Below are 21522 nucleotides of genomic sequence, written 5' to 3' on the forward strand. Positions count from 1 at the left end.
CTACACACATGTCTCGAGCTCCCACACCATGGGAGCCAAGGTCCTGCGGCAGTACCAGGGTGAAGCAGTCTGTGCCCCCAGTGAGATTTCATAGTGTGGACTCTTTTCTTGTTCCGCTTTCGTCTCTAAAGTACACTTTGCCCACTACTTTGTGACGCCCCAAAGGCAAGAACCATGTCATCTTCTGCTTAGATCCAGGAGCGACTCGATGAATCGGAGCTCAATAAGTAGTTAGATTGAGCTAAGCAAGTCATTTAATTTCTGCAGACACACATGTGACTTTCTGAGGCCCAGAGGGTTGACATCTAGATCAATCTGAAAGCTTCCGGGGCCATCCATTTAGAGGGGCTCCCATGTGCCTGCTCATCCATGTCACCGGGCCCTCTGTCTCCATGTCCTTGCCTTCCACCAAGGGGGTCCCACTGGCTGAAGCCACCTGAGCCTGGGCCTTGCCTGAGCTAGACTCCTAGGTCTAAACTGGCAGGAGGGGAAGTAGAGAAGGAGGTGCGGCAGCCAGGGGCAGTGTCACTGAGCAAAAACTTTCCCAAGCCTCTGGAACTCAGACACCGTGGGCTCCATCCGTGCCACGTGATCTTTACGTTCTCGGCTCGCTGATAGTTCCTGGCGTGGGATACTTCGTGGGATACTTCGTGGGATACTTCGTGGGATACTTCGTTGGAGAGACCCGTGCTTTGTGCTTGTCATGTCTGCCTTGCTCCCCACTCTTCTAGATCAGATGCATGATGGAGAGGCTGATGGGAGAGCAGCTGTCCTCTGAGCACATTCCCTAAAAGTGGTCCTTTACAAAAATTTGATTGAAGAATTCAGCATGGGGAACACATGTGCACCCATGACTGATTCATGTCAATATATGCAAAAACCACCACAATATTGTAAAATAATTAGCCTCCAATTAAAATAAATTTTAAAAAATGTGATTAAAAAATTATGTATACATGGCAGATATTAGGACCAGAAGAAGCTCTCTTTGGGCACAAGGGTCTCCCTTCTCCCCTGGGATATTGCCTCTCGCCTTGCTTGGCATAATTCACCTCATATAGCAATCACCTTCCAAGAGACTGGGTCATCTCTCATCTCCTATCCACGTGACGCCCACCTCTGGCTTCATGTCTTCCACTCCACTCCAACAGCACCAGCCTCCTTGCTGTTCTTCAAACATACCCACCTGCTCCAGCCTCAAGGCCTTTTGCACTATTCCTTCTGGATTTACGTAGCTAGTTCTCTCATCCTCCCTCAAGGATTTCCTTAAATCTCATATTCTCAGATTCTGATTCATGATGTTTGCCTATTTCTGTGGTGTAAATATTCTAGCATAGTTGATTTCATGCTACCAAAATGTCATCAACCAGCTCAAAAATTGCTGATTTTTTTTTTGTGTGCGTGGGCTCTAGGGCGTGCAGACTCAGTAGTTGCAGCTCACAATCTCCAGAGTGTGGGCTCAGTATTTGCGGCATACGGGCTTTAGTTGCCCGGGGCTTGTGGAATCTTTCCAGACCAGGGATCCAACCTGCCTCCCCTGTATCCACATGCAGATTCTTATCCACTGTACCACCGTGCATGTGTGCTAAGTCCCTTACAGTCATGGACACCTCTTTGCGACCCTCTGGACTGTAGCCTGCCAGGCTTCTCTGTCCATGAGATTTTCCAGGCAAGAATACTGGAGTGGGTTGTCATGGCCTCCTCCAGGGGATCTTTCCAACCCAGGGATTGAACTCATGTCTCCTGTAGCACTTGCATTGCAGGTGGATTCTTTTACCTGTTGAGTCACCAGGGATATCCGAGGGAGGTCCAAAAATTGCTGGTATTTTAAAAGTTGGTTTGGCTTGTGCTTGTGCGAAGCCTGCATGAGTTGGCACATGTTATGCTCATGTTCCAGTTAAGAATTCCTCACATCCCTGGAAGTGCCCATGCCACACTTTGGGAAACACTGTGTGTACAGGACGTTTTATACCACAGAGGCTTTCCTTATAATGGATTTAATCAGCCTCTTTTTGGGTGGGCTGTGTGTTCACTGGAAATAGGTGTTTGTTCCTGCTTAAGGAACAGCGTTTTCCTCTTCAAAGCATGAGTAATAACCAGTTTTGCTAATGCAGCCATCATAAAAATAGTAGACAGTGGTCTGACAGTGACCATGGTGAATTATCAAGCATGCCAATTAATGAGCAGCAACTTGCATAACTCTTGAAAATTATACTCATTGCTCTCATGTGAACAGAGAAGTCTTCTCTCAGCTCTGTGACCAGAGTCTAGTTCAGTCTGCCACCCCTTAACTGGGTGCTGATGCATTTACAAGCAGTATAAAACATGCATGATATGCTCTAGGTCTGTGACATTCCTTAACTATTGATTTGTTGTCCATTCTGTAGGGTTTTTTTTTTTTAATTCAAAAATATATGTTTTAATATACTGTCCCCACTTCCCAGACATATACACACTCACACATACAGACATACACCAGCGATCCCCACTTCTCATCCTTCCTATCTAGAAATAAGGAAGGAAAGAGGCAGTGTTCATTGTTCACCTACTGTGGATATAGCTTCATGCTGCTGCTGCTAAGTCACCTCAGTCGTGTCCGACTCTGTGCGACCCCATAGACGGCAGCCCAGCAGGCTCTGCCATCCCTGGGATTCTCCAGGCAAGAACACTGGAGTGGGTTGCCATTTCCTTCTCCAATGCGTGAAAGTGAAAAGTGAAAGTGAAGTTGCTCAGTCGTGTCCAACTCTTAGCGACCCCATGGACTGCAGCCTACAAGGCTCCTCCATTCATGGGATTTTCCAGGCAAGAGTACTGGAGTGGGGTGCCATTGCCTTCTCTGAGCCTCATGCTAGAATCTTCTAGAATCTTCTAATACATGATAGCATTGAATCCTGTCTCCAACTTTGGAAAAAGGCTATTATTTTCTCTGTGAGTGAGAAACTAGAAGCTCAAATAAGTTAAGAAATTTTCTCAAAGTTCCATATACAAGCACTAGGATACATTCAGCCTTTTTTTTAAAGGCTCAAAGCACATTCCCCCCACAATACCTTTTCTCCAACATTTAGTTAAGAGATGAATGTTTTTTGCTCATTACTTACCTTCTAGTTTATTCTCACTGACTCCTATAAGTAATTCCCTCAAAAATGTAAAGGATCTGTCTTCAACTGCCTACACCAAACATTGGGTTGGCAAAGTGAAAAAGAAAATCTAAAACAAACAAAACATCACTGTCATGGTCATGTCTTTTAATAGGTAAACAAGTTAAAACTGCATGTGTGTCTTTGAGTATCTAAAATGTTAGCACGTACCTGAAAAATAAATTTTGGCCTCGTGACCCTGTGATATCAATATTATAAAAATGTGCTGATACGGCTTGGCGGGTTTGATACTCTTTTTGCGCACGGAAAAACTGAGTGCATCGTTAGGAGCTGAGCTCAGGGTCCTGACATGGCTCTGAAAGACCCGGGGCCCTCCATCCTGCTTAAAGCACCAAGCGCTCTGGGACTCACTAGAGTAGCCGGGCTCGCAGTCAGCACTCCATCAATATTTGTGAAATAGGATGCAGTATTTTCCTGACGTGGGGCCCTAATCTTCTTTTCCTTCTCCCGCCCTCCTTCCTGCAGGTCTTTTCTCTGGAGTCCTGGGAGGCAGGTTACGGGCCAGACCGCCTCTCGCCCGCACCATGACGCCTGAGTCCACTTCCGTTCGGCCCCGGGCCCTGCTCTGCCTGAGGTCTCAACTTCCGGCTACTCCCCTCCCCGCGGCCCTCTGCTGCTAGGAGGTCGACCTTCAGGGCTGGTCCTTGGCCTGTTTCTACCTTGCACCTGGCTCACCTGACTGCTCGCTCCTCCTCCATCACGGCCCCCCTGACTCCAGCCCTCTCCCCGGCCTCCCTGGCTGGGCCGTTTGGGGGTCTGCTGCCGGGAGGAGGACATTGCTGAAGGCTTCCACCCGCCCGCCGGCCCGCCGTGTACTTTTCTCCTGCCCCAATCCAGGCCTCCAGATCCACATTGGATAGCTGAGATCTTTTCTTGGAGAAAGACTCTGCCCCCCACTCTGCACCCTCACTTTCCCCCCGCCCGCCTGATTGACCTCCTCTACCGCTGCCCTGTCCTTCCCCCGCTCTGTCTCGTTACTGAATTTCTTGCTCGGGGTGGGTGCCCACCAGGGGCTCTCTGGTTCCCTTTCCTCCCTGCTCACCCTCGCTCTGTGTGTGCGCGCCTCCTCCCTCTCGTGTGTTCTCTGTCCCCCAGCCCTCTCCTTTTTCTCTCTGCCTTCCACTTCAAAGGAGGTGGGGCGGGGGCGATTGTCCCCCGAGGGCCGTTCCCCGCCTCCGGGCCCCTCGGGCTTGGCCACAATGAGCTTCACCATGCACTCGGTGTTCTTCACCCTGAAGGTGAGCCTCCTGCTGGGGTCCCTGCTGGGGCTCTGCCTGGGCCTGGAGTTCATGGGCCTCCCCAACCAGTGGGCGCGCTACCTCCGCTGGGATGCCAGCACGCGCAGCGACCTCAGCTTCCAGTTCAAGACCAACGTCTCTGCAGGGCTGCTCCTCTACCTGGACGACGGCGGCGTCTGCGACTTCCTCTGCCTCTCCCTGGTGGACGGCCGCGTTCAGCTGCGCATCAGCATGGACTGTGCGGAGACGGCCGTGCTGTCCGGCAAGCGGGTGAACGACAGTTCCTGGCACTTCGTCATGGTGAGCCGCGACCGCCTGCGCACCGTGCTGGTGCTCGACGGGGAGGGCCGGTCCGCGGAGCTGCAGCCCCAGCGGCCCTACATGGACGTGGTCAGTGACCTGTTCCTGGGTGGCGTCCCCGCCGACATCCGGCCGTCTGCCCTGACCCTTGATGGAGTGCAGGCCGTGCCCGGCTTCAAGGGATTAATCTCGGATCTCAAGTACGGCAACTCAGAGCCCCGGCTTCTGGGGAGCCAGGGTGTCCAGTTGGATGCCGAGGGGCCCTGCGGTGAGCGTCCCTGTGAAAATGGCGGCATCTGCTTTCTCCTGGATGGACACCCCACCTGTGACTGTTCTACCACCGGCTACGGCGGCAAGCTGTGCTCGGAAGGTAAGGGCCCTCTTCCCTACCCCTCTGGCTCGAGCCTACCCCCACCGGGTTGGGTAAGGATCAAGACCCCCTGGAGGGAAATGAGGTCTATCATTGACCAGCCTCTTTAGCTGCCTGTCAGATAATTGGGTCTCTTTCCCTGAGAGTGTGGTAGAAATCCTTGGCTTTCTCTCAATGGAAAAATCCATCAGATCTCAGCAGGAGAGAATCCTTACTACTCCACCTTGGGCTCCTTCCTTACACAAATGTTTGGCTCCACTCAAAAAGCTGGATAGAGTCGAGTACAGGATCTGAGCCCCAGCTCAGCTCTTTCCACCGCAGTGAAGCTTCCAAGGATCAGTACAAGGCGAGAGGACAGATAGGAAGGGGCAAAGTGGCTGTCTATGGCCCTCCTGCTCCCTTGAGAATCGGGCCCTTGGGAATAGACGGGACACTCCGCATCACTTTCTCCTTATCATCCCTAACATAAGGAATGCCTGTGCAAAGAAGAATGAGGGTCGATAGACTGCAGGTCCACACCTGGCCCTGCTCTAAACCCAGCCCTTCAGCTATGCCCCTTCCCCCACAGTCTTCTGGAAGGTGTCTGATGGGTAGACACGGCATTTTTGGGGGGATGGGACTTCTCACCTCCTTGTACTAACACCCCCAGCTGATTCCATTTTGCAGCTAAAGTTGGGACCCAACAGGTCAAGGGAGGTCAGGTAGGTGGGGCCAGGTGAGTGTCTTAGCGCAGACTCCCACAATCTTTTCATTCAGGTGATGTCCCACTGCCTTGGGATTTGTAATTAAATATAGTGTCTGCAGGTGTTCCTTACACTTTCCCGGAAACCACCCAACTCCTAAAGCAGGCTGTGGTTGACATGAACTTTATCTACTAGCAGGTATTAAAACATTTCTTTAAATCAAAACAAAGTTTATTTCACAGGTGATACATGCTGGAGACCAGGACACTCTGGGGATCTTGTTGGGAGCCTCCTTGTAGGTCAAGTATGGGCTCTTGCAAGAGTGCTTCTTTTCTGTTCTGGGGCGGGCATCACACCTCCCTTCTTGTGGGTGGGCTGCCAGAGAAGGAGATGCAAGACATGCGAGAAGTCCTTTTTGGCTTCTGTTGTTCCTCACTGAGCCCACTGGAGGAGGGATGGGGCAGAGGGGTAGAGGCAGCCCGAACCCACAGAGTCACCTGGAGACAGCGGTTACTGAAGCACTTACCACAAGCAGGTCCCCCTGGAGCTGATTGCTGTTCCAGAGCTTCTGAGCTTTGGAGAAAGTTCTTCCTGAAGGCTGACACGAACACTTGTTTTCTTCTTTGCCCAAAGGATCTGTTCTGTTCTCAGAACTGGCATTGGAAGTTGGCATTCTTCCTTTCTAGGGACCAGAGTGTTTGCAAGTGTGTTGTTAACTTGCTGATTATCCCTGATTGCATTTTTTGTGTTTAAAAGGAACTCATTTCCTCTGGGCAGGTTTGGATCAGCACTTTTCTGCAGGAAGAAATCTCTATACTGTATATGTATACAATTTCTTCTCTCTCTTATTTATTTATTTTTGGTTTGGGTGTGTGTATATGTTTGTTTGAGGTCTCCAGAGGAATTTCTTCAGAGTAGATGATAAGCAGTCAATTTTTTAATAGCTAAATACAATATACATATTTTAATTATGTTTTTTTTCTATAGGGTTCAGGCCATCTCATGGCTATAGACTGATGCCTCTATCTATAGAAGGCAAACACAGCATATTTCATTATTCTCATGGTACATAATACAGTAAACAAACAGTATTAACTACACTACACTAACAACTAACACTTGGTTGGTTTGGAGCAGTGCAATGGCTGAAGTAAGGGTGGATGTTGGGGGAGGTACCAGCATTTACTGTTGGTGACTTGAAGCCTGTTGCTCCTGGTAATTGTCATTATGTCTGATCAATCACAAAGATGCATTTCAGGCTTTTAGAAAATATCCGTTCTCTCCACACAGTTAATTTTTAGAGTAAGCAGGGGAAAAACTCACCTGTAAAATATGAAGGGGAAAAAAAAACCACCCACAGCTGCTGGTGAGTGTCAAGCCAATCTGCATAAATCAAGACAAACAGCCTAAACCAATACCTGCCCATTTTCCTAAAGACAGTGTAAAGCGGGCAGTGAGGGTGCCTCTCTTGCCTCCTCTCTCGCCCACTTTAAACTGCAAATATCACAGAACTGAAACCTTTAGGGACTTGGTCCCAGCAGTGGGTCCTGTGTACCAGGCCTCTGATCATCCCACTTTGCAGGATGGGCCATGCTGTTTGATTGTGTGAGGGCTTCATGCTTTAGCAGTTCAAGGGCAGGAAGAGCTGGGAGGGCTCCTGCAGCTTCAGATGGATGCGGTCGGGGCCTGTTGGAGGTGCTCCCTGCAGTCCATTAGCTTCTAGCATGCTGGCAGTATTGAAGTTTGCTCGGCCTGTTTGGCTTTCCATGCCTCAGTGGCTCGGGAATGTCTCCATACTGCACCCCAGGAAGAACGCACGGCTGGGCCCATCTCTTCTATTTGCTTTGGATGATTTTGACCTCCCATTGGATATCTTTTCTAGGTAAGACCCACAAGACCCTGGAGATAGTTGCTGTGGGCTAGTTGGGTTTGGGGGGGGACCAGTTATGGACACAGTTATCTTCTGTTTCCTGTGGCAAAAGTCTTTGGCTGCAAACTGAACCCCACACAGCCTACTTGGGGAAACCATCCCAAGACTCCCAAACCAGCTAATGGTCACATTGAACATTCTGGCACATGATGGAGAGAGAGGGGGTGGTCCCGGACTTTTTTTTTTTTCTTCTCGATTGTTATGTTTATAAATCAAATGTTTGGGTTTTCAACTTCAGATTTGTTCAAGATGACTTTTAATCTTGCCCCAAAATGACTTTAAAATTATGCATATCTGGTTCGGAATATAATCCTGCTGCGGTGGGACATATTCACCTGGCTTTTTTCTGTTTAGCCCAGTCTGTCCTGTTTTGGGGCATCTCTGAAGCTCACTGGACAGTAAAGAGGTGCCCCCAGCAGCCTCCAGACAGCAGCCCTCTCATGGTTTATTGGGGATTTGTCATTACCTTGACATGAGTTTAAGTTTGGTTGTTTATTTTTAAAACTTTCTCAGTTGTGAATGTGCAGGTATTGAATTTCTTAACAATCTTATAGCCATGACGAATTGGTTCACTGCCAAGGTGTCTCCATTTCAGTACCAGTTTCCCTAAAGAGTTCATTTAGCCTGAAATCAGCCTGTTGCAGGTGGGGTGGGGCCAAGGAAGGGTGGGGAAGTTTCCACAGGTTGATCTCTACGATCAGATCTTAATCCATGGGTCTACCTGTGTCACAGATCATTTGTGGGCCCATATTTTTAGGTTGATTTCAGTGAGGCGACATGAGGTCCTGTTGAGTCGGCAAAAAGAAAAATCGGTTCATTGTCTGCTATCTTTTCCTGCTAACTTAGGTAGCTGTCCAGGCCAAAAGTGGCTTGTTTTGAGTCTCAGCTGTTAAGTTTTCAGGGGTGGGGATCCCCCAGTGAGGTACAGCTGTGGGGGCAGGTAACAGGGGCCAGAGTCTTAGTACAAGCACACAGTGGTGTGGGCTCCACTAGCCTCATCCATCCCCCATCCCTCCCGTCCTGCAAAGCTGACATCCTACTCAGGCTGGTTTGATGGATGGCTCAGTACCACTGTGTGGCCTTGGTATGCCTTCCCGAAAGTGAATTTCAATTAGTTTTCGTTTTTATGGAGAACCTTCCATTTCTTCTCCCATTTCTCAAAGCCAGAACTAAGATGGAAAGGTATTCCAAGAGGAGGTGCTTACTCCCGAGGCTTTACCAAGAGCCAAAGACATCCGATGCTGTAGCGAAGGTCCCGGTGATTGCCATGGCTCCTCCCATTTGGGGCACTTGTATAAAAATACCACCGTCTCCTCTTCCCCTCGCCCTTGCCCCTCCTGCCTGAATAGTAACGTGGCTTTGTTCCTAATCTGAGTCAACCCCTGTGGCCTAGGAGTGGGGTTGGGGAGTGGTGAGTCATCAAGAGGAAAGTCTAGCTCCTTTTCAGAATCCTTCTCCCTGGGGTGGAGACAAGCCCAGAAGCAGGGAGGACTCCATTTCCCACCCAACATTCAGGCGTTAGGACCAGCCCCGCTCTCCCTCGGCCCAGCCAGCCAGCCAGCCAGCCAGCGGGGGCTGTCACTAAACGAGCCTGAATAGGGGTCTGATTGCTCCTTCGCGTCCTCTCCTCCTGATTACCCAGCGAGATTTCCTGGGTATGCTGTATGCTAAATGACAGAGCTGCCGCCTGCCACTTGCTCCAATTATCCCTCTTTTAACTGCGAGGGAAGAGCAATTTTTTTTTTTAACTGCTCCCCCCACCCCCCTCCTCACAATAGCATCTCTGCCTCCTTTAAAGACAGAAGACCCTTCTTCCTTGTCCCCCTTTCTGTGGGGGGGAGAGCAGCCTTCTCCTTCCACCCCAGCCTGCAGTCTAGCTGCAGGCTGCAGAGAGGGTGGGCCTTGGGTAAGGCTTGGTTCAGGTTCAGCAGGGTTGAGGGGCCGGCGGGCATTCTGCCAGAAGCCTTCCAGGAGCCCTGAACTTGCATTTGCATCTGGTGATGAGACACCACAGGCCCAGCGCTGGGGGGCTAATCATCTTAATTATCTTTAAGTCCCCTATCTCCCTTCACAGGCCTTCCCAGAGCGGTTTTCAGTTCCTGGAGCAGCTGCCCTCAGCTCAGTCCCCTCATTCACGGGACAGAAGAGGTGGAGTGTGGGCTGTGTGTGGGGTGAATGGAGCTAACATGCCCCCCCCAATGCCTCCTACTGCCCCGGAGTCACTGGCTCTGCTGTGCGTCTAGAGAAGTGAGGCCCCCGGGGTGGGGTAGGATGGGTGGAAATGGTGTGAGAGAGGCTTTGGGACAAGGCTCCAGAGATCAGGCAGCCTTCCTTAGAAAAAGTAATAGTGATGCTATTTACTGTTTTTGAGCACCGCCCTGGCCTGAATCCTAGGTGCTTCCTAGGTCTCATCTAATTCTCACAACACTCCTATGCAGTTGATACCGTTAACTAGCCCCATTTCACAGATGAGGAAACTGAGGAACAGAGAAATCAAAAACTTGATCAAGGTTTGGTGCTGTGGTTAAGAGCCGCCATGTGGAAGAGACCTGGACTTAGGTCAAGGCTTGTCCACTTACACGTGGTCTGTCTTTGGAGATGGTTTTGGAAGCTTCAGCATCCTCAACAGTGATAACAACCACAATAATAAGAGTCCCTGACAGTCATAGGACACTCACTCCAGGCCTGCTCTGTGTTAGCTCTTGTGACCCTCAGAACCACTCTTGACACACTATTGTTATTCTAGTTTTGTAGATAAGGAAGTTGAGGGACAAAGGCTAAGTAACTCCCCCCAAGGAGAGACTGGAATGGAGTTTATATCTAAAGAGACTGGCTTCAGAGCCCACGCTCTTAACCACTGTCCTGCCTTGCAGCAAAGCAGGGATAACAAGAAATCATACGTTAGGGAGTTGAGAGCATAGAATGAGACGAAAAATATAAAATTATCAGCACAGTCTCTGGGAAAGAATCAGTCCTGACTCTGGGCTGTTGGCTGCCTGGTGGGTGTAAGAATGAATTCTGTGTCAATTTGGTTTCATAGAAGGTTTGAAGCTTCCCTTTAAGCTACCCCCACCTCTGTCATTTTCCTTCATCCTTGTTAGAGAAGCAGCAGAGAGACAAGGAGGGGAATTTCAGGAGCGTCTGGAATCCAGTTTCATTACCATTTTACCCCTGCCTAAGAGCTTGGGGTCACTGACAGTGGTTGTGCCTGCTGGACTGGATTCAGAGCTCTTTGCCCCGTAAATGCGGTGTTCTGGTCCGCAAGGCTTCCCATCGAGGTGGGTAGCACAGGCCTTACCATCCCACACAATAGGTGAGGAGATCCAGACTCAAAGCGCCGTTCATCTTGCAGGTAGGCAGCGTGAGGGCAAGCTTAGATGCTGCCTATTTGGCAGGTGGCCCTGCGACCTGAGAGCCCAGATCCACAACATAGCATTTTATATCTGCTCCTAGGCTGCCTTCATTAACACAAATGGCCTGTGTCTCCATGGTGAAATGGAGCATTGCCTCCCTGGTTGCTGATGGTAAGCAAAATGTCAAACTCCTGGTGCAGGAGGTTATCAGCTTGGCCAGTCCCAGGAGATCTGCTCCTCCCAGTCAGAAAGAAAGAGAGGCTATGAGAGAATGAGAGAGAATGAATGAATTGGAATATTCAGTTCCCACCCTGGTTTGACATGAAGTGCCTGGGAATGGACCCATGGGTCCCGAGGCAGTTAGAGCACAGCTTCCCCACGCTGGAGCATCACTGGACGGACCGCATGCGCGACCTCTTCAGACTTGCCTTTGATTTCCCAGGTACCAGGAAGTGGCCGGCAGCCCACCCAGGGCTGGCGGTCCAAGACGGAGCTCCAGGATTCATCCTTCGCACTTCTTGCTTTCCTGCTGTCCTCTGACTCTCTTTCCAGATAACAAAACCAAACTCCCCTCCTCTGTGTTTATTCCTCTCTTTTCCTTTGTGTGTGTGGGAGGGGAGATTATTACAGAGGCGGATTTGCCACAAAACTAAACCTTTCGCCTATCTTCACTTGCATGGTCCCTTTTCAAGGCCCCGTGCGTATTATTGTATTTGTGATTTGTGTTTTTTCTTAAGGCATTCCCGACATCACGAGCTTCTGGTTCCCCCTCTGTGGATCCGCCTCTGTTAAGAAGACTTGTTGCTGTCCAGCGACAGCAATGTTGCTCTGGGTGTATGAGTGATTCCCCAGTGACCCCTGACCCTTCATCACAGATGCATTTCCTTTCAATTCATGACCAAGAGGGCAGGAGCGCGGGAGGATGAAGGAAGAGAGGAACACAGTTTGGGGAGGCGTGGTGGGGAGCAGGGGACATCTAGGACATGCAGTGGATAATGAGAATGTGTTTAGAAATGTTTGCTGTAAATTTCGAGGAACAAGCTGGTGTTTAACCAGGGGAAGCATCCGGGGCCCTCCTGAGGTTTCGCAGCTGAAGTTGGGATGCTTGGTTTGCGTGGCTCAGCGCGGGGCCGTGTTACAGGTGACAGGCTGCGGCTGACAGAGGAGAGGGACAAAGCGTGGCTCGGCAGGCCTGCCTCTGTGATCTATTTGGGAACTGACAGTGCCAGTGGGTTGTCATTACTGCTGTTGTTCTCCAGAAATTGATGTCTTTGGGTGACCTATTTAAAAGCAATATGGGGCCCCTTTAAATGTGTTGTCATCTGTATCTGTGCTCAAACCTCCATGGCTAGCCACGATATTCCTACATAATGTATTTTCTAAATTTTTTTATTTTGACATCCAGGAACCGGTACCAGCAGCTTTTAAAAACAAATTCATCTCATTGTCATCCAGCCCAACTCTCCAGCTCTACTTACTTGGCATGTGGACCTAAAAACCATGAATGGTCTCAGCTCTTTGGTGGGGGGGGGGAGATGGGGGTGGGTGGGGGTGGGTGGGTAGGAGGGGTGCAGTTTTCTGGAAGTTTGTGCAAGGTCCTAAAGAGGCTGAGGATGAAAGAAAGGCAAGGATGCAGGCTGTGGGCAATGGGAAGCTCTTGGTTTAAGCTGTGAAATGCATTTATATCCTTTTGGTTTTACCGAGGCTCTTGTTTAAGTACAGTATCTTTGCAGCTAAGAAGGTGGCTCGGGGGAGATTTTCCTTTATGTTTCTCCAGGGAACTATATGCACCCAACCCTTTTCTGACATTTTTGCCTCTTGGCTGTGGATTTGCTTTTCCTGAAGTGGTCCTGTTTGCTGATGTAAAGTCCTTAGAGGCCAGTGTCTTGATAATCTCATGGTTGTTGGCAATGTTAGGGTCAGTGTCTCCACTCTGGCAGGCAGGGCATTCCAGGCAACCCCATAACCTCTCCTCCAGGCATGATTGGAATAGAAAAAGTGCAGTGAGAGAGTGTACAGCTTGTTTACCCGATAGACTGCTTTCAAATAAAAAGGAGTACCCATTGCCAGGAGGGATGAGCAAGGTTGACATTGCTTCTCTGTGGTCCACATGGTGGGAAAGGGCTCATCCAACACTCACGGTCTCCGCCTTCCTTCTCATTCTCTCAGGCTTCTCCATAAGGGGTCCTGTCTCTCGCATGGTTAGCCTTGGATGGCTAAGGGAATGAGGAAGAGTGGGCTGGAGGGTGTTAAGCCTCTCACCCGTGGGATTCTGAAAGACTAATGATCGTCCCACAGCATATTTGCTTGATCTAGGTCGGGAAAGGCAAGCCTGGAGCTCAGGCTGAGGCAGTGTGCTGTGTGTCTCTTCTTATAAGGAGTCACACTGAAACATCGAGGGGGTGCTCTGGTGCCGTGGGAGGAATCGTCTGTAAGGGATGCCCCGCAGGTCCTGTGGCCCGTGTAGAGGTCAGGAAGACATTTATACCGCCTTCTAGTCATGGCTCTGCCTGTGTGAGGCACTGAAAACCAAGGTGTTCAAAAACAAACACAAAAATCCACCCCTCCCCCAAAACCAAAAACCAAGATGCCCTTGTTAAGAATCATGGGATGATATATTTGGAGGGAACTTTTTTTTTTTAATTAAGGCATAATTGACATACTAAATTAGTTTCAGGTGTGTAACATAATTTCAAATTCAATATTTGTCTATATTGCAAAATGATCACCACAATAAGCCTAGTTAACATCCATCTCCCTACATAGTTCAGTTCAATCGCTCAGTCGTGTCTGACTCTCTGTGACCCCATGGACTGCAGCACGCCAGGCTTCCCTGTCCATCACCAACTCTTGGAGTTTACTCATACTCATGTCCATTGCATCAGTGATGCCATCCAACCATCTCATCCTCTGTCATCCCCTTCTCCTCCCACCCTCAATCTTTCCCAGCATCAGGGTCTTTTCAGATGAGTCAGTTCTTCATATCAAGTGGCCAAACTATTGGAGTTTCAGCTTCAGCATCAGTCCTTCCAATGAATATTCAGGACTGATTTCCTTTAGGATGGACTGATTGGATTTCCTTGCAGTCCAAGGGACTCTGAAGAGTCTTCTCCAACACCATAGTTCAAAAGCGTCAATTCTTTGGTACTCAGCTTTCTTTATAGTCCAACTCTCACATCCATACCTGACTACTGGAAAAACCAAGCTTTGACCAGATGGACCTTTGTTGGCAAAGTAATGTCTCTGCTTTTTAATATGCTACATAGTTACAACATGCTTTTTCTTATTATGAGAACTTTTGAGATCAGCTCTCTTAACAACTTTTAAACATGCAATACTGTATTATTAATAGTATAGTTACCATGGGCTGTCCGTTACTGGAGGGGACTATAAAGGTCATTGGGTCTAATTATTCTTTTCACATCCTCTTCTCCACTGTGTAAGACATCTCTCCCTGACCAAAAACCCCCAGGCAACGGCAACGGCAGGGGCATGGTACTTTCCAAGGCATCCTGATGTATCTTTGATTACAGAGTATCGTGGAGCTCTTTTGTCATCAGGCCAAAGTCTGCTTCACAGACACGTCCTTACCGGTCCTCATTTTAATTAAAGCAATCTGACCTTTGTGATGGGCCATGTGGGTGAGGGGGATGGGTAGGTCATGGCGTTCCTGGATGATGCTTTGGAGGAATTAACCCTTGCACAAAGTAGAATTCATACGGGATTCTCTAATATAGAACTAACAGTATACACACCACTGAGTTATTTAGAATTAACTGCTTGTGATTTATCTTAAACAACATGGGAGGGATTGACATGGGAAGAGATTTGATGTAAGCAGGTGATTCATGCTCCAGTCATTTCGTTCCTGGGGAGCTTGCACTCTGAAGGATTCATGCTTAGCCCCATCTCTGGCTGTATTATCTGTGCCTCATTTCATCCCCCCTAAGATGTCCCATCTTCCTCCATATTCAGCCAGCTTTTCAGCATCTCTGAATTTCCAAGGAGCCCCCTGGAAATACCTAATGGCTCAGCAATAAGATGAGAAGTTCCAGAATGCTATGGAATAGAGGAAAATGGAATTGGATTGGACTTGCTTGACAAGTCTATTGTGGCAGCCAGGATCAGACGCCCCAACAGATATTAAGATTTTGCTTAAAAGTCTAGTAGGATGCTTAAAAAAAAAAAGACAAGGGTATGAGACGATGTAGCACTGAGTAGCTATTCCTGGAAACTGGCCTTGGAAGCATATGCCCTATTCAAAAATGCTTCTTACTCTGCCAGGTTGCCTTGGGTATCCCATGTTTTTGGCACTGTTGGGAAGAAGTCTCCCAGGGAGAGGATTAGGCAGGGCTAGAAGATGTTGCTCCCACATTGGCACGGACTGAAAACCTGCCAAGCAAATCCCCTCCTGCACCCTAAAGGGGATGAGGCTAGTCTTGGCTCTCAGCCACCTCCCCATTGACAGTCACTTTACTGACACTGCAGCAAAGAAAGGAGAATTTGTCTCATAATTCATGGTTTAAAATAGTTTGCTTTTAAGAGCAAAGCCCACAGACATCCTTTTGACTCAGAGCATGAAAATGTACTCAGAGTCACCGACTTCTACTGTGCAGTCCCCACTGTCCAGCCCGGTTCCACCGACCACACACCCAGGGAAGGAAATGGGCATGACCATCTCACATAGTCAAGTGGTAATTGCCATGTGGGAAGAAGATGATTGGGTTTCAGCTGCTGTGGGAACTTGGTTGTTTGCTCCTCCTGATAGTGCCCTGGAGAAGGAAATGGCAACCCACTCCAGTGTTCTTGCCTGGAAAATCCCTTGGACAGAGGAGCCTGGTGGGCTACAGTCCGTGGGGTCGCAAAGAGTCGGACACGACTGAGCAACTAAACCACCACCATCCTGATACTGAGTTTTCAGCCTTGTGTTAATGCAGATTGGGGCTTTTTTTTTTTTTCTGTTTGCTGTGTAGAATATATAACCACCGGCTATGTTTTAATGTGTCTCTCAGCTCCCTTTGGTTTTCACATCCTTAATGCAAGTTGCAATAGCTCCATTGGGTTTCCTGATTCCTGTTACAGGAGTATACTGTAAGGAACTCTCGTTGAGAACTCTAAGACATGAAGCCAAGGGAAGACTCTGTTTCCTTTTGTGAATTAATGCAACAGGCTTGAAGACTAAATGGCATGTCTCTGGTATCTGACAAAAAGCAGGTGCTCAACAAATGTCTGTGGCCTTAATAAAGCATACTCTGTGTGCCTGCATTCATGTTTTGCATGCATACCTATGCATGTGCTCACTAACATGTGATGGATGGATGCAGGTTCCCAAGAATGTGAGCTTAATGTCTGTTTGATACATTGATTACAGCTATGGGTTGGACCACCATAGCGTGGGCCACCTTTAGAAATACCTCCTTTTAATAAGGAAACTGGTATGGTTGCTGTGGGGTGGTTTTCGTAGAATCTGAGTCACACACACGTACATTCCACTTGGCTTGATCTAGCTGAGGATGAACTAGAAAGACTGTTTGTTTGTTTACGAACCAATGGTTTCCTGTAACAATTATAGACAGCAGCCAGCCTGGGACCATGTAAATGCGTGTGGAATGGCTTTGGAGGCAGGCGCGGTGTTGTCACTGGAGATGGAGGGGCCCCATTTGCTTGTGTGGATTCCCTGGAGAAGGGGAGGCTCCCTGGGGACTAGATAAGTGTCCTTGGATATGGGAAGAGCTGCCACGTGGATGGAGGAGGGGGAGGGTATCGGGCTGGAGGGTTGAAACGATCAGAGCTACAGAGGAGGAATTCTGATGCTTGGAGCTGCGGAAACGTGGAAGGCACAGCGTGGCTTTATCTTCTTGCCGGGAGGGGTGCGGAGGTGCTGGAGTGACACCTGTGCTGGTGTGCACGTGCCTGCGAACCAAGGACTCCACGGTCCTGGGGTTTCATCACGTACATCCTCTGCAGTTCAGGGAGATGGGAAGATATTCCTTAGGTCGGTGGGCTTCAGAAAGGGACACATTGGGAATTCCCTGGTCGTCCAGTGGTTAGGACTCCGAGCTCTCACTGTCCAGGGCGAGTCCAATCCCTGGTGGGAGAACTAAAATCCCACTAGCTGTGTGACATGGCCAAAAAAGCGGGGGTAAGTGCAAAGACCATTTAAGGGGATGCAGGAAGGAAATAGTGAAAGAGTATAGTTAACTTGTATACAAATTATTTATAAGTAATGGCAACCCACTCCAGTGTTCTTGCCTGGAGAATCCCATGGACAGAGGAGCCTGGCAGGCTACAGTCCATGGGGTCACAAAGAGTCGGACACAACTGAAGCGACCTGGCACATGCACACACACGTAATATACATTTCTCAGGAGAACACAGTAAAATGACTTTTCCTAGTGGGGAGTTGGTCCAGAAAGCTTTGGAGGTCACTGGTCAACACTCAGATCTACATTTATCTCTAGTTGGCTGTAGTTATTCACTCCCCAACCCCTGCCCAGCTTGCAGATTTCAGGTGGAGACTGATACCCAATGTGTCCCTGATGCCACTGGGATGTATGTTGGGCTCCTCAACTCTGTCTTCAGCTCTGTGTGTGGTGATCTTGTTTGACCTGGCCAGATGTCTTTGGAGGGTCCATTGGAAGTTACTCCAGTCACATCTTCCACTTTCAGAGGCCCCAGTGTTTAGAATGACTAATATTATCTACTATTGCAGAGCTTTTTTTTTTTTGCATAAAATATTGTAGTGTTTGCTGGGGCAACTTTAAATTGTGTAAGAGAACAGAGTCTTTGAAGTACGTTCAAACAATTACAAAGCAGTCCTTGATGCATAATCATCTATTTGTTGAAACAGACCATCTCTTTACTGGAATAAGTTCATTTTGTGACATTCACTGAGCGAATTCACACTGCCTATTGTGTACCAGCTTGGGCCCTGCCCTTGAGGAGCTCATGGTCCAGTTGGAAAGCCTGTCAGGCAAAGAGGTGTTTTGTAAATTAGAGCTGCTAAAATTCCACATGGAATGTTTGTGGAGTAGCTCAAAAGGCAGCGTTCCACCTGCTTGTGATGTGTGTGCTCATGGTGGGAGTCAGGAGCTGAAGGGCGTTTCACAGTAGAAACCCTCAGGTTGGACTTGAAAGCTTTAATTAGTAGACTGGGGAAAAAAGACATTCAGGGGACCCTATGAAACAGCAAGATGCTCTTGCCAGGAGTTTGCAGTTGTTAATGTGGCTGAATTAAAGGGTTGAGGACCATGGAGGAGGAATATGGGGAGGGCTTAGGTAGTGTGGGTCTTAAATGTTTGCAGTATTTGGGACACTATATTTTCCTGCACCTGGGAGCCACTGGAAGCTTTTCAACTGAGCAGTGACCATCAGATGTGAATTTTAGAAAGACACAGCATTGTAAATCAACTATATTCCAATGAAAAAATTTTTTAAAAAGAAAGATGGCTCTAGGGGCAGTTTGCATGATGGAATGGTTGGTGATTGGGAGGGGGAAAGCTGGAGGTCCAGATAGAGACTATTGTGTTACTTTGGTGAGAGAAGAGTCACTCCTGGGAGGGTAGTGATGGAAGCACGGCCAACTGCAGAGATGTTAAAAAGAGGCACTTAATACTCGGAAAGGCAATGACCTTTAGCGAGTTTGGACTCAGTCCCTAACTCTGACACATACTAGTTGTGTAAACTTGGGCAAAAGACTTAACTTTTCTGTGTTGCAATTCCACTATTTGTGAAAATGGTGTAATGATAGTGCCCACCATTTCAGATTGTTTTGAAGTTTGAGGTCTCACACATAGAATACTTAGAATAACGCTTGGCATGCAGTCAGCATTCAGTGAATGTTAGCCATTATTACTAATTATTATTGATGATGATAATTGCAAAGGGGGAAAGAAGAGCTTTGATCACATGTTCTTTTGGTTGTAGGTGTAACTAGGAAAGTCAGTGGGAGGAGCAGATTTGGGGTAAAGGTGAGAGAAGGGTGATGATAAATGATTTGTCCGTATCTCACCCACTTTCCCTTCAGAACCTATAGGACACTTGCAGGGAGATGTGCAGAGGCAGGTGGGGGCAAGGGTCATGCTAGGGAGGAGGATAGGGCTGGGCAAAGGTCAGGGTGGTTGTCATTGTTGTAGGGGTAAGGTGCAGGAATGAGGTTGTCCAGGCAAGGAGCCTAATTGAGAGGTAAAGGAGGACAAACTCAGAACTTTCAGAACCTTAATATATAGGGTAGTAGAAGAAAAGCAATCCATGAGATAGAGTAAAGCAAATGACTGGACATGTAGAAGGAAACTAGGAACAAAGGAAAGTTCATTAAAATTTTTCACTGGGCACTCAATGAAAGAGTATGCCTTCTCAGTCTGGTTGAAATTGGGGCATGCATTTGAATATAATAAAACAGCATCGAAAGGTTATGTAATTTAGTTTCAAAAAACCATTCACATTGACTCTTCATCTGTCTTTGAAGAGGTCTGTCCATTTGAGAAAATGTCTACATGCAGAAACTTAAGCTTCATTTAGAGATGATGATCCTGAGGGTTTTGGATGTTCTGCTCATAAACATAATACAGTTTCTGGCTCCTAGAACATTAGAATCTCATGGGAACCAAGGGCCCAATGATTCAAAAGAAACAAACCCAGAGGAGTGAAGTGACTTGCCCAAAATCAGTGAGTTGGCATTCTGATTTGTACTTTGTGTTTCTTTGAGAACTTGTGAGCTAAACATAAAATGCTTTCAGTTCAGTTCATTCGCTCAGTTGTGTTCAACTCTGTATGACCACAGGGACTGCAGCACTCCAGGCTTCCCTGTCCATCACCAACTCTTGGAGTTTACTCAAACTCATGTGCATCGCATCAGTGATGCCATCCCACCATCTCATCCTCTGTCATCCCCTTTTCCTCCTGCCTTCAGTCTTTCCCAGGATCAGGGTCTTTTCGAAGGAGTCAGTTCTTCACATCAAGTGGCCAAAGTATTGGAGTTTCAGCTTCAGCATCAGTCCTTCCAATGAATATTCAGGACGGACTGATTTCCTTTAGGATGGACTAGTTGGATCTCCTTGCAGTCCAAGGGACTCTCAAGAGTCTTCTCCAACACCACAGTTCAAAAGCATCAATTCTTTGGCGCTCAGCTTTCTTTATAGTCCAATACTCACATCCATACATGACTACTGGAAAAACCATAGCTTTGACCAGATGAACCTTTGTTGGCAAAGTAATGTCTCTGCTTTTTAATATGCTGTCTAGGTTGGTCATAGCTTTTCTTCCAAGGAGCAAGCGTCTTTTAATTTGATGGCTGCATTCACCACCTGCAGTGATTTTGGAGCCCTCAAAAATAAGTCTGTCATTGTTTCCCCATCTGTTTGTCATGAAGTGATGCGACTGCCAGGAGAAATATCAATAACCTCAGATATGCGGATGACACCACCCTTATGGCAGAAAGTGAAGAAGAACTAAAGAGCCTCTTGATGAAGGTGAAAGAGGAGAGTGAAAAAGTTGGCTTAAAGCTCAATGTTCAGAAAACTAAGATCATGGCATCCGGTCCCATCACTTCATGGGAAATAGATGGGGAAACAGTGGAAACAGTGTCAGACTTTATTTTTTTGGGCTCCAGAATCACTGCTGATGGTGACTGCAGCCATGAAATTAAAAGATGCTTACTCCTTGGAAGGAAGGTTATGGCCAACCTAGATAGCATATTTAAAAGCAGAGACATTACTTTGCCAACGAAAGTCCGTCTAGTCAAGGCTATGGTTTTTCCAGTGGTCATGTATGGATGTGAGAGTTGGACGGTGAAGAAAGCTGAGCACTGAAGAATTGATGCTTTTGAACTGTGGTGTTGGAGAAGACTCTTGAGAGTCCCTTGGACTGCAAGGAGATCCAATCAATCTACCCTAAAAGAGATCAATCCTGGGTGTTCATTGGAAGGACTGATGTTGAAGCTGAAACTCCAATACTTTGGGCACCTCATGCGAAGGGTTGACTCATTGGAAAAGACCCTAATGCTGGGTAGGATTGGGGGTGGGAGGAGAAGGGGACGACAGAGGATGAGATGGTTGGATGGCATCACCGACTTGATGGACATGGGTTTGGGTAGACTCTGGGAGTTGGTGATGGACAGAGAGACCTGGCGTGCTGCAATTCATGGGGTCGCAAAGAGTCGGACACGACTGAGCGACTGAACTGAACTGAACTGAACTGAACTGATGTGACTGGATGCCATGATCTTAGTTTTTTGAATGTTGAGTTTTAAGCCAACATTTTCACTCTCGTCTTTCACTTTCATCAAGAGGCTCTTTAGTTCTTCTTCGTTTTTCTCCCATAAGGGTGGTGTCATCTGTGTATCTGAGGTTATTGATATTTCTCCCGTGAATCTTGATTCCAGCTTGTGCTTCATCCAGCCCAGCATTTCTCATGATGTACTCTGCATATAAGTTAAATAATCAGGGTGACAATATATAGCCTTGACGTACTCCTTCACTGATTTGGAACCA

General features: G+C 47.9%; 1 protein-coding gene and 1 long non-coding RNA gene across 2 annotated transcripts in view; one reads left to right on the top strand and one right to left on the bottom strand.

Annotated features, from left to right (window-relative positions):
- The window catches only part of LOC145513648 (uncharacterized), a 27511-nt gene extending 23045 nt beyond the window's left edge, over window positions 1–4466 (bottom strand). The window contains exons 1-2 of the long non-coding RNA XR_014059617.1: window positions 3309–4466; window positions 3099–3207 (exon numbers count right to left, since the gene is read on the bottom strand). This is a non-coding gene — a long non-coding RNA (uncharacterized LOC145513648). The remainder of the gene's footprint in view (window positions 1–3098; window positions 3208–3308) is intronic.
- NRXN3 (neurexin 3) overlaps window positions 1–21522 on the top strand; it is a 1799700-nt gene that overhangs the window by 70634 nt on the left and 1707544 nt on the right. Inside the window, exon 2 of the mRNA XM_081510568.1 lies at window positions 3624–5066. Coding sequence (XP_081366694.1) covers window positions 4358–5066 — 709 coding nt within the window. The 5' untranslated portion in view covers window positions 3624–4357. The remainder of the gene's footprint in view (window positions 1–3623; window positions 5067–21522) is intronic.

Source organism: Giraffa tippelskirchi, chromosome 7 (genome assembly GCF_054371585.1).
Source record: "Giraffa tippelskirchi isolate mGirTip1 chromosome 7, T2T-mGirTip1v1.2.pri, whole genome shotgun sequence".
Taxonomy (NCBI): domain Eukaryota; kingdom Metazoa; phylum Chordata; class Mammalia; order Artiodactyla; family Giraffidae; genus Giraffa; species Giraffa tippelskirchi.